Source organism: Chaetura pelagica, unplaced genomic scaffold (genome assembly GCF_000747805.2).
Source record: "Chaetura pelagica isolate M959 unplaced genomic scaffold, ChaPel_1.0 scaffold222, whole genome shotgun sequence".
Lineage (NCBI taxonomy): Eukaryota > Metazoa > Chordata > Aves > Apodiformes > Apodidae > Chaetura > Chaetura pelagica.
Genome location: NW_009952711.1, coordinates 627,254 through 640,597, shown reverse-complemented (window position 1 = coordinate 640,597; position 13,344 = coordinate 627,254). Strand labels below are relative to the sequence as shown.

At 42.1% G+C, this 13,344-nt stretch overlaps 1 protein-coding gene across 1 annotated transcript in view; it reads left to right on the top strand.

Moving 5' to 3' along the window:
- The window catches only part of PSTPIP1 (proline-serine-threonine phosphatase interacting protein 1), a 33,447-nt gene extending 22,429 nt beyond the window's left edge, over positions 1-11,018 (top strand). The window contains exons 10-15 of the mRNA XM_009994494.1: positions 1,667-1,765; positions 2,373-2,469; positions 5,539-5,623; positions 7,169-7,239; positions 8,795-8,904; positions 10,887-11,018. Of these exons, the coding sequence (XP_009992796.1) occupies positions 1,667-1,765; positions 2,373-2,469; positions 5,539-5,623; positions 7,169-7,239; positions 8,795-8,904; positions 10,887-11,018 (594 nt within the window). The remainder of the gene's footprint in view (positions 1-1,666; positions 1,766-2,372; positions 2,470-5,538; positions 5,624-7,168; positions 7,240-8,794; positions 8,905-10,886) is intronic.
- Positions 11,019-13,344: the final 2,326 nt, after the last annotated feature.

Genomic DNA, 13,344 nt, shown 5'->3' with positions numbered 1-13,344 from the left:
AGTTGATATAGACATAGCTGCTGTCTGTCTCACTTGCTTACATTCTTCTTGCTTGTTCAGCACATGTACATAAATATAAAGAAGAGGAATAAGTTCAGACGTGTGAGAAGTGGAGCAATATATGAACTGGTACAATCTACTTGCAAGAATTTGTTGCCAGTTTTCACCCACAACTTAACAAAGAATACACTAGCTTTAGGGATAATCTTCTATCACAGCCAAGATAAGGTTGTTTCTCAAATAACTGCTTTGTGACAAAATGTAAGTTCAGTAGAAAATTAACAGAAATGTAGATGTGAAAATTAATTTTTTGTTAAAAAATGAATTCCAAAATTGAAACAAGATTTAACTCAATCTATTAAAAATGATCTCTAGCTGAGCACTGGACAGCCAGAGCCTAAAAATCTTGGCTAGCAAGTGGCAGCACCAGGATGACCTTTATCAGGGGGGTTGTGCCATATTCCTTGGCACAGGATGCCCAGGTTCATCACCAGTCTGTCACACAAGCCAACAGGGCATGAGGGATGGGCTTGACAAGGCCAGAGTCACTGCTGTCAACTCTTTGATGAGCTGCATTTCCCAACAGGGCACAAATTCTGTGGAAAATTCCCAGTTGGCTCTTGCACTATTTCAGCAGCCCCTGAGGGGGTAGGATGCAGTCATAGGCTTTTTGTTCAGAACGGATATTGAAATATTCATTCTTCACCCTTCAAGTTCTCTTTAAAATATTTTTCTCTCAGAAGCTGTTCCCTGTGCCAGCTGCCTCCCTTGACAGACTTTTTTGGGATAGTTTGGGGTTTTTTTTAGATGGTAAGATATTAGATGGCAGGCAACACACCCAACTGAATGTTCTGCTGAATATTGTATACATTTGTGGTGTTCTGGACATAATTACTAGCAAACGGAGATGGAAACAGATGGCTGGAAGCATCTGAGCTTTTCACACCTCATAGAAAAGCAAAAATTGATGTTCTACTTAGAACAACTTAGTGATCAGGCTGGTTGTGGGTTTTTTTGCTTGTTTTTTTTTTAAGTTTTTAAAGAAAGTTTACCTGCTTCTTCCCCCAACTCAGTTCACACTTCTCTCTTTTCCTCTTTCATTCTTTCCAAGCTGTGCAACAATATGAGAAAATAAAACAGATGAAGGGAGTAAACTGTGGAGAAAGAAAAATACTTTCTTTTTACCAGTAAAGGAACATCAGAAATGAACAGAGGTGACTCCAGAGAGCCTCAAGTATTTTCAGAAGAGAAAAGGTTGGGAAATTATTTCAGAAGGCAGAGGTGGATGTTTTTGGCTCTACCTCTAACATAAATGCAAGCCTTTTAATGCCAGTGCTCTAATGATCTGTTAAACATCAAAATTTCAGTGTGATGAGCAGACAGGACCCCAACATCCTTGGCAGTAGAGACAGCAGTCAAATCACCGATTCCTTTCCTTTTTGTCTATAAAACATGGCTTTCATTTAGTGCAATGAGTTGAAACAGATTCTTGAGCTTGAACAAGTAGATGTAGTTTCTCCAGCAGCTGAAAAGATGACCTTTACAAAGGGTCCTTCAGAATGCTTTGTAGACTTACCAACGTGGCCCAGAGAAGTGCCAGCCCTGTTGCTGCCTGCAGTGCAAGTAACTACCATGAGGCTACCTCACATCTCCCCTGTGGCTTTAGGTCTTCCAGCTCCAGGAGTGCGACCGCATCACCATCCTCCGCAACTCGCTGTGGGTTCACTGCAACCAGCTCTCCATGCAGTGCGTGAAGGATGACGAGGTAGGGGCACCTGCCAAGTAGCTTCATGTGCTGAGGAGAAAGAGGAGGAGCAAGAGTGCTCCAACAGTACAGCACTAACTTCCCCTTCACTGCTAAACATCTCCAGCAAACCAGCTCTTGTGCGTGTTCAGTGAGGAGGGAGTATTTTCAAGCTAGATTGTTCCCTGTAAATGTAAACCAGGTATATGCCTGGATGTAGACAGTCTGCGTCACACCTGGTGACTCTTACCTATCTTACTTGATCTTACTGATCAAGTATTTTTGGGCTCAGATAGAATCTTCAGAAAGGCAACCAGTCATGGTCTCAAAACGGGATGACATGAAAAATACACTAGTTTTGACTTTGGATGGATGTTTCCTGCTATTAAATTTTTACTGCATTGAAAAGCCCTGGACTGCTTTTGTCCTCCTCTCTTAAAAGGATTACCAGAACACACATTAACATTTTGTTTACATGGATGTTTGTATGTGGACAGACCAAAGACCCATCCATGTCAGACATGGGCCAAATGTAAAGTGTCTCTTAAGGGAAAAAGTATTAGAAGAACACTAATTGTTAATTCAATGTGAAATGTTAAAAATTAAATTACTGGATTCTGTTTTGTAGCTATATGAAGAGGTTCGAGTAAGCTTGGAGAACTGCGTTGTAGAGTCAGACATAGACTACTTCATTAAGACTAAAATGACAGGAACACAACCCCCAGGTAATAATTTCTCTTGGTTTTGTCAGTCAACCATTAAGCTGAGGCTGCAGTTGTGCAGTCCATGCCCCTTGGAGGTGAAGCCAGCGGGAGGAGTTTCTGCTCCTGCTCTTCATTCCCACACCCCTCAGCTCACTTCCCCTCCCTGTGCTGCCATTGCTCCTTGTCTGGCTCTGTAAGTGGGATAGCTGAATGATCCAGGCTAAAAATAACCCTCCAAAAAAGAAAAAAAGAAAATAAAATGTTGCTTTGGCTTTGTAACCAGGCTCATTTCACAGTACAGCTGAACTGGCACTCCTCAGGAGGTGGCAAACTGCCCTGCAGAGATGGCAACCTTCTTTTCCTCTGGTGGTGACAAGTCAGAGCCAACTTCTCATGTAACTGCTCCCTGGTGTCCCCTTGACAGAGATGCTGACTCTTCACTGGCAGAGCAGAGAGGACCAGACTTTGTATTCTGGTTTGTACCACGTGCCCAAAGGAGAATAACATCTTTTTTCCTCTCAGGAAGTTGTTTGTATAAGGGCAAGACCCTAGCTGGGGGAAATTTTGAATGAAATTGGCTTTGCCTGAGCATGCAGAAGCAATGTAAGGTTCACAGACTTTGTCTGCTGAAGCCAAATCAGCCTTTTCATTGACCTTAATGATCAAAATCTCTGGGCTGAAATGGAGGCTGAGACAGCAAGAGCTAAGAGCAGTCGTAAAATGAAAACATGCTGCTGCAGGGTAGGAGCTCTCCAAACACATCACCAGAAAGGAGGCTATCTGATGTTTCACACGGCCAAACACAGACCACACGCCCTCACTTCAACCAGCAATACAAGATATTTATAGCCTGAGCCAACACTTGCACTTAACGGTTGTGGCAAACACCGATGCAAAGCCTGTGTAAAAGGAGAGTAAAACCCCTACTTCATCAGCTGATCGTACATATTTAAGCTAACAAGATCTCATCTTTTCTTTTTAATCTGTGTACAGACACAGTTTCACTATCTGCTCTAACACCAGATTGCTATGTCAAAGAGACTCCCTTTAGGATGCCCTCAGCATCAGCAGAGCTTACTTCCATTCAGAGTGGGGAATAAGCTATACCAGCATAACGAAGTTTTATACTGATAAAAGCCTTCCATGCTAGGAGTTGTATAGGTACAAACACCAGCAACATGAATGTCCTGTCACCAGGCATAGCTGTCTCATGCAGAAACAGTTTACACCCCTTGGATTTCATGGCAGAGCTCAGATCTGGCAGAATTACATGCTAGGAACCTCTTCAGCAGAGCTGGATGCTGCAACTAACCCAGCACTGAGCCATCTGGGGCCTGTTTTTCACTCAGCTTTCTTGTCATTACACCTGTGACAACTCAGTATTGGGATTTGGGGGATTTACTTATTTTTATAAAACACATTGATACCAATGCTTTGGATGCCATTTTTCTGCTATAGTTTATTCTTCTTCACATTGAGGATTTTAATTCACTGGTACATGAACATGTACCAAGGAAAAACTACATTTTCATTGGCAGAAGGGAGAACTGTGTTTGGCAACAGCACAAAACAACTTCTGTATACTAAGAAATTCATAATTTTCAGCTCAGTTTGTTTTTCTGTGTGAGATTTCTCATTCTCCAGTTGCTTAGGCAATTTTCTGCAAACAGCTCTTGGCTATGTCAGGACTCATTTCTAATAAGAAATATCTGGGAAAAACCCTTGAGAGCTCAATGAAAGGCAGAGAAACAACTAACTTGCTTCTCTGTTGATTTTTTTTTTTTTTTTTTTTTCCACCTTTTAGAAGGTGACATATTCTAGAAGTAACATCACAGTATCTCCACAGCTCTGGCTAATAAGTTTGCACAGCAGCACATGGTGAGCTATTGATCTGTTTCATTATTTGCCAAATGCAGGAGAAAACCGAGGTGTGGTTTTACATTGTGTAGCAGAAAACCTTCATCCTGACCAAAACTTTTGGTTTCCTGATGCTATTGCTCATTCCTGTCTTCTGCCTAATCTTACAATGAATTATAGACTGGGAACTATACCAAGGTAACAATTGAGAAAGGCAATAGAAGATCCTTAAATTGGTCAGAAAAATCCCTAATTACTGTGAGTCTAACTTGTCAGGATTCTTCACACTCATTAATTGAACTATGCTCTGCTTCTGATCTTGGTTGACCCAAAACAAGAATGTCAACACAACCTTTAGTCCAAGTCCAATGTCTGCCTTAATTTGCTGGTATCAGAACTGAGATAATACAGTATCACAAACTTCACTCATGTTTGTTTGGCTTTAACACAGAGAAGACAGAAAGGGTGTATGGCTGCCAGCTCTAAGCAACTATGTTGGGAGCTATGAGATGAAAAACAAATAAATCCATCTGTAACTATTTCATCTGTAAAGCTATACTTGGAAATGGTCTCAATTTTACCTTTAATGACACCAGAGGGGAGAGTCAAGGAACTGTAACATAACTGTATTTGAGAGAACAAAAACCAAGTATCTCTGTGTAACAAGCAAATCAGCTCTCAGGAGGTAGAGAGGGGAGATAGGAAAGGTGAGGCACTCAAGCACAAGCAGAGGTCAGGAAATTGCTTATTGCTGCTACTGGGAATAATGGTCAGAAATGTCCCCAGCTCCAATAAAAATTCCTGACTCAATAAAAATACCGAACACAGTGCAGCAAATTGTATCATGAGAATGGTCACTCATGAGCATGGTCCCAAGCTCACAGTGACCATGCCCTGCTCCATTAAATCCTGAGCTTTAAGGCAACAGAGCGAGTCATGGAGGAAACTACCTTGTTAATTAGGGTTAGCCACAGCTATTAAAATGGTTCTTGAGGACTTTGACTGTGCTGGTCTCAGGTCAAGCATGCCTTTCTGCCAGACACTTCTGCTTACAGTCACTTCTGTCGAGTCCCCAGTTCCCCTGAGCTGCTCCAGCCACCTTACAAGCAGGTGCAGACAGGTACTGTACTGCACTTTGCTCCAGCAACCCCTGATGGTTAAAACTGTCAGTTACATTTCAGTGGGGATAAAGTAGTTTTGCCTGAACATCTCCATTTTATTGCCCTGCTGCAGATGCAATAGGATACGAGAACTACTACAGCAGAGAACCACACAGAAGCAACTCCAGCCCAACCCAGTCTTGTGGGATGATGAAGAGGTGAGTGCCAAACTTCAGTTCCCAGAACAGGTTTTTCTCCATCTGAACAGCAATGTATGATGACAGGAAACAGGATCTGGGAAGTTATTTCTTCCTTCATTGCAGCATAACGCAGCTACATACCAATAAATATAACCTGACAGAAGAAGTAAACCTATTAAAACCAGAGTCAGAGTAATTTTGCCATGGCCTAGTGGGAAGAGAGACAAGGGACAAGTTCATAAAACAATTAGTTGGCCAGCAATGGATAGTATCCACTTATTTCCTCTCTCCTAGGGAGTCACGGCACATAGCAACAAAACCACTTTGTTCAAGGGAGGGCAAAGGTGAACCCTGCTGGGAGCAAAGGCTAGGGAGAGCTATCCTGTTCAGCAATGCCTCCTAGCTTCCTGCACCGCCCAGCTGAGCAGAACAAAGAGCTGCTCTCTCTATTCAGACCAAAGGAAAATACACTTAGCAGAATAACCGTGATGACAGGGAGGCAATTTTGCTGATCCTTTTATGCTGGCAAATGCTGCAGCTTGGATGCAGTTATATCAGCAGAAGAGCGTGGTTGATCTATTGGTTTAAATATTTTATATTAAAATGGCTGTTTCACAGTGGGAATGGTATTGTATTTAAAAAGCAGAATAGCTTTACATTTTGACAAGCCTTGTTACATGGCAAAGACAAGGAGTGGGCTGTGACCTCCCATTTCAAGTGTGGTTCAGGCTTGTTAGTGAGCTGATAAGGTTTATACACAATACTTCTGTTTTTCAGTCAGAAACCAGATCTTCTATAATAATGAATTCTAATGCTGCATCCTATAGTATTACAGAAGACAACTGAGCTGCCATTTATAATACAACTGTGCTCTTTGTGGGAAAGCAGCCTAGAGAGACTCAGTTTGAGCTTTTTCAGAAACTGTTGAGTTTGCATGCCCTTCTTCCCAAAACACTGAGCATTCACCAGCTAAAAAGTCAGACCCTTTAAACATGCCTTAAGCATGCAATGCTATTTCTATCTTTGCTTGCAAATTCTATCCCATGTTCTCACTTTACTTAGTCTAAAGTACTGAACTGTGAAGCAGGAAATAAGTAGGGATAGATAAAAAAAAACAAGTCACCAAAACCCATTCATTTAAACTCACATTTTTTAGGAAGGCTAATTTTACAACTTTGTATTTTAAATTGTGTAAGAGTTTTCCTTAAAGACAAAGAGATGGTAGTCCCTTAAAAAACAACAGATATTTTTCATCATATTAATATTGTGAAATAATTGGAGTTTTGCACCATGAGCCTTTGGATCAAGAACAAAATGCTATCTGATGCGTTTTATACACAATTTAGTGGTAGCTGATGGTTCAGTATTCTGCTGCATTAAAAAAAAATATTTTTAACTGAAGATAAATATATCTCCAGCATAAATGAAAACAGCCACAGGAAGAGCTGACATCTCCCCAGGGCTGCAGCAGATGGAGGGAAGGTTGAGTCAGACAGCTGAGAAGGAATGCTCATCCCTAGTGCTCTTCACTCATTTTGTCTCTGGCTTCTCTTGGTTCTGCAGGTTCTCTGAACTACTGCATGGAAGCAGCAAAAGCAACATGGAAAGTGCCACTCCTTCAGGCCCTCCTCTCGGTATGCCTCTGCAGGAAATAAGTTTACCAGATGTGTTTGATTTAGATCACATTGCTAAATCAAGCTCTGACATGGAGTAGAAACAGTGTAGCATATATTCACCTTGGCAGCCAAGAGTAAGAGTAGTCTGGAACTGATTTAGTTTGGATGTGTATTAAACAAATTCCCTAATTTAGAGTACCAAATAATCCATATAATCTTCACAACCTCTGTCTAGGCAAGGGGGAACTGTACATTCAGAGCTACCCAGTCTGACTTATCTAAGTTTTCTCCTACAGTACACCACCTATAAAAAGGCCAAGAGAATACCTAAAGTTTTGAACAAACCAAATTCACCCCTTATTTCAGTTACACTGTCTTATCGTAGTCCTTGAAACTCCTAATTTATCAGACAACATTGAAAGCACAGTATTTTGATTATGCAGAAAGTAACAGCTTATGACATTTTTATTGGTTTCATTCAAAACAAAAACATTTTAACTGTGATTCTTGCTTTAGAAAAAAATAAAAGCTGTTTTAGAACAGCTTTAAAATGTAACCAAATCAATTTCCTTTTTCTGGCCTGCCTGACTGGGCACCCAGAAACAAAGCCCAGGCTATCTCACTTATGGCACTTGGTGCTCAGCCAGGGGAGATTCTCCAGTGCTATCAACACCATCAGGATCTGCCAGGCACCAGCTCAGGCACGTGTAGAGCAAGACAGTGCTGAGCAGTTGAGGGTAGTCAACACCTTCTTAGTTTCCTTAGGCTAGGGACAGGAGGGGAGAGTGATCCCTGGACAAGCCCCTCAGGAATGGCAAACACTCTGCATTCAGCTTTTTCAACTGCTCCCATGCTTGACTGTCAAAATCTGTCCTTAGAGCAGAACACTTAAACCATGGACTGACAGGGGGAAGGTACAGGCACCACCGCCATTCTGTGCCCTGTCAGAGCCCTGTAATCCCACCCAGGAGTCATGTATGTGAACTCTCTGCTCACCTCAATGGCAGAGGAAGCTCCCAGGCAGATGCTGGGAGCTGGGAAGGAATAAGAGGTTTTCCTAATTCTGACAAGCTAGATTAAAACACCATCTTCCCAAAAAAAGTTCTGTCAGTGACAAATAACTATCTGGAAACTATGTAAATTACTGGAAAATGTCTGGTGACCCATTGGTACAATATTTCCCATTTTTCAAGGGAAAAAGAAAAGCCCTATGTGAGTCACTGAACTGTTAGGATTTTATATTACCAGTAGCAAGCATGTAAAACCAGTTTAATCACAGCATTTCCCTTTTGGACAATTTGGATTGTGCTTTAGCATGGTAAACATTTTTCCCAACTTGGATGAGGTGAAAGCTAGTTTCTGACCTCCCACCAAGTTCAATGGGTGCATTGTCATCTAGTCAATGGGACAGTTTTTGTGCAAGGCTTCACCTACAGTTCACAGCAGCTTTTCTATACATGCACATCTCCAGAGAGAGGACAGAAACCCTTGTGCTTGTGAACTCTTGCGTATGATCCCACGCATTTATAAGGAACTGAACTCTTTGTTTCCATGTGTGTTTTTTGTTCCCCAGTGCCCCCAGCAGTGAAAACAGAAGGAGTCTACGCATCCATTTTTGTAAATGAACAAGCTGGAATCACATCATCACAGGACTACAGAGTACTTTATGACTACACAGCCCAGGTAACCAAAGGGTTCAAAAGAAATGTTTCATAGTGTTAGATTTAAAATAGGTGATGTCAATCCAAACGTCTTCTGAGTGTTAATTCTGTGAAGGAGATGTTAACTTCACTTTACAGCCAGGGTCACTTAAGATAATTATTGGTCAAGGTCACATGCAGAAACCAGGAAACCCAACTCCCAGTTCCTGGCATACATCACCAGAGGAGGCACCACACTGCCTCATGATGAAACATTTTTTTCTCAAGTGACTTCACATGCAATCACTCCTAAATCAGTGCTGGGCTGTGACAACCTCCATCTAAAGAGAAAGGAAACTACAAATACAAGGAAAACTTTCTATTTGGGGGATGATGGCTAAGTATGCAGTTTTGTGCATTGTGAACTTACATCGCTTGTGAAATGTTCTCCCAGGGAAAATGGCTGCAGATTCCTTCTATAAGAATGTGTGACAGATGCTCATCTAGGAATTATTCTCCAAACACTTTGATCTCACTTATGACCTGGAGAGTCCTGCTCCACTTTAACACACTAGGGGCTTCCACTGAGGTGCTCTCCATGCTGGAGAGGACTGAATCCCCATAAATGATGCTGTTTCCTTGTACTTCCAGGTTGTAAGTTGCACAATCACAGTGGATGTGGTCCATATACCAAAAATATTGTTATAAAGAGCAACCTTCATCCCTAACTGGGATACTGAACTTCCACTGGCTTCAGACCTATCTACACATAGTGCCTTTAGTAAAAGGTTATGAATGAACTGCTTCTGAATATTTTCTTAGTCAAATGGACTCCAGAACCTCTTGGACTCTTGCTAAACCAGTAGGCTTCCCTAAGGGGACTTTAACAATTTAATTACATGTCAGCTAAAAGGTTCCATTTATTAGCTTTAGATGAGCAGGAGCAGTATCCAGGAGGTTAACACTGCAAAGACTCTCACACCAAAGCACCTGCCATCAATAGCCACCACTGAAGAAATACTGTCATGTGACAAAATCAGTCAGATAAATTAGGAAAGGAGAAAGCACTGGAAAGGAGAGCTTTCTCTTAAGTACAGCAGTGTTCTAACACCTTCATATGCTCTTCGTTTTGCTTTGTTTTAAACCCTCTTTTATTATTTGCCTGAAATTTCATCCAAACACAGCTGAAAGTACCTCACTGTTAATGGCAGTTCCCCTGTGGAGCCTGTTGGAACTTTGTCAGATCCTTACTCCAGGAGTTGCCTTAAAAACATGACACACATGGATTTTCCCTGCTGAGAAAAGAGCCTGTTTCTACTTTTAGTGTATTGTATATTGAGGCCTCTTACTTTTCGAGTCCATTCTTTCCTACTTGGGTACATTAAATGTAAATTCAGCTGATGGGTTAAACATATCTGGAAGCTTCTCTTCTACGCTGCAGGTAGTGAAGTGGCTTCCTATGGAAAATAGGACAGGACCACTGAAGTAACTGATAGCTGCCTGACAGCTCAGTGATAGCTTACTTGCAACTCCTTCATTTGCTTTGGAAATAAGTGTTACCCATCTCAGGAAGAGTTGCTGCACCTCCACTTGTCACCACTATGTTCCATATGAAAAGAAAGGGGAGAGCCACTTAAGACCGGATTAGTAGAGGCACTGGTTTTATCTCTCTTGGGAATTCAGCTGTTTTTGTTTTTCTTAGCAAAACCTGCAGAGTACGGAAGAGTCATGGTTAGCAGATAAAGGACAGTTGTATTTAATCCTTTATGACTTTCTCCAGTAATAAAATAGGGAATTTGCTCAGGACACAGTGTGAGGCTGGGCAAATTTGAGATTCTTAAGGAAACAGCCAGCTCAGTAAGTGCTTTATCCCTCACTGTCTAGTATTTCAGGCTCATTCCCAACCTGAAGGGCCCTAGCAGGTTGCTGATGAAAGGCAGGGTAAAAAATAAAACCACCAAATACATGCTTGGGCTCTCCTGTGCTCTCAAGCTAACCACATTTCTTTTCCCTGTATCCTTTCAGAACATGGATGAATTGGACATCAGTGAAGGAGACATTGTAGCTGTCATTGAAGAAAATCAGGATGGCTGGTGGACAGCAGAAAGGAATGGGCAGCGAGGCTTTGTGCCAGGGTCTTATCTTGAAAAGCTTTGATGAAATGAAGCCACAATCCTCGAACTTTGAAAATATTCTATTACTGAAAAAACCCCAGCACACTAGATCTGCTTCAGCTGACCAAGGGCAACCCATAATATTGTCTTCTACAATTACCAGTCAGGAAATAACCAACTGACCATGCTTTCCTCTTCCTTCCTCCTGCCCCATCCCAGCATCTGGTCTACACTGTCTGCAAAACCATCTTCACCTCAAAGAGACCAAAACTTGTGTTTCTTACAACGTTCTTTTATGACTTTCTCCAGTAATAAAATAGGGAATTTGCTCAGGACACAGTGTGAGGCTGGGCAAATTTGAGATTCTTAAGGAAACAGCCAGCTCAGTAAGTGCTTTATCCCTCACTGTCTAGTATTTCAGGCTCATTCCCAACCTGAAGGGCCCTAGCAGGTTGCTGATGAAAGGCAGGGTAAAAAATAAAACCACCAAATACATGCTTGGGCTCTCCTGTGCTCTCAAGCTAACCACATTTCTTTTCCCTGTATCCTTTCAGAACATGGATGAATTGGACATCAGTGAAGGAGACATTGTAGCTGTCATTGAAGAAAATCAGGATGGCTGGTGGACAGCAGAAAGGAATGGGCAGCGAGGCTTTGTGCCAGGGTCTTATCTTGAAAAGCTTTGATGAAATGAAGCCACAATCCTCGAACTTTGAAAATATTCTATTACTGAAAAAACCCCAGCACACTAGGTCTGCTTCAGCTGACCAAGGGCAACCCATAATATTGTCTTCTACAATTACCAGTCAGGAAATAACCAACTGACCATGCTTTCCTCTTCCTTCCTCCTGCCCCATCCCAGCATCTTCTGGTCTACACTGTCTGCAAAACCATCTTCACCTCAAAGAGACCAAAACTTGTGTTTCTTACCACAGTTCTTACCCTCAGCATATTGTGCTGCCATCACTGTTGGATCTGGGAGCCTGGTGGATCTGGGAGGAAAATCCTGCCCAGAACTACCACACTAAAAGAGATCAAAGAAGCAAATGCTGTTTCTCCAGGATGGAGGACCACCTCCAGCCAGCCTGTGAGCCACCCTTGTGGTCACAGCAGCTATGTTCTCTCCCATGGGTCCCCTGCCCTGACAGCACAGGCCATGCAAGCATGTTTGACCGTAGGGTGGAAATATATAGCTTTGATGTCACAGGGTCCTAGCTGCACAAAGCAAGGATAAAGCTCTCCAGTTCCTTTTAACAGCCTCCTTTCAAGTTCCCCTTGCAGCACGTGGGGAACCCTCCACTGTTCTTCATCAGAGTCACTGATGAAAACACGAAAAACAATGGACCAGCTAGAGAGAAGCAACTGAAGGACCTAAACACATCACTAGTAAGAAAATGTAAAGAACACCCTATCACAGCTGTCTCCTAATACAATGAAATCCATGCTATCCATGGCTCTGCTTTGCACTAGATTCTGAGGCAGGAAAATAAGGTCAGATGATGAGCTGAAGGCTTGCTTTTGCCTTGTTTGTAATGTTTCCCTGACACCTCCCTGGGATTTTTTTCACATTTAAAAGAACAACAAGAAGAGTAAGTAAGCCAAGCCTCCAGCAGTGTAGCACTGCCCAGCTCCCTCTCCTCTGAGGGGAGCAGTGCCCATTATGTCCTCATGCAATCTGCATACCTTTGTCATCAGTGCATGTTCCTTTCTACTCCTCTGTCCATCTCACTGATCCACTTCTCTTCTGCCCACAGGCTTTTCTGTCTCTAACTGCTATCTACAGTCTCTGCACCTCTGGGATTGCTGGCATAGATATGTCCTTGTTCCTTTCTGGGCACTTTTGATGTGCTTGTTCTTCAACAAATCCTCTTCAGAGAAGTCACACTATGCAGGTTCACTGTATTTCACAGACCCTAGGTCTATCAACCTTTCTAGTTCAGTGTTTAAGAATGTTTCCAACTGCCACTGTACTTACAGGGTTCAATAGATTCTGTCACTCCTCCCTTTCCAGGATTTTGAGACAGTTAAAAAAAATTAAAAATGGTGATTTAATCTGAAGCAGAGAGAGCTATTTCTGGGAGCAGAGTGACCTTGTTTGCCAAGGTTTCAGGTCTTAAAACTGAAGCAAGTAAATGAAAATTCATCAAATTGCTACTCCGAAGGCACAGAGCAGGAAGGAGCTGTTAGGTAAGACACAGCAGGCAATACAAAGAAAAATCTAGACAGAAGAAAAAGCGTAATGGTCAATGCAATTATTCCTTAAATAAAACAGATTGAAGGTCAGAGGCACTGGCAGTACCTTATTCCAATTTCTTGCTTCAAGAATGGAATAAAAGTTGCTGCAGACACTTTTTCTTGAGTTCCCTGCA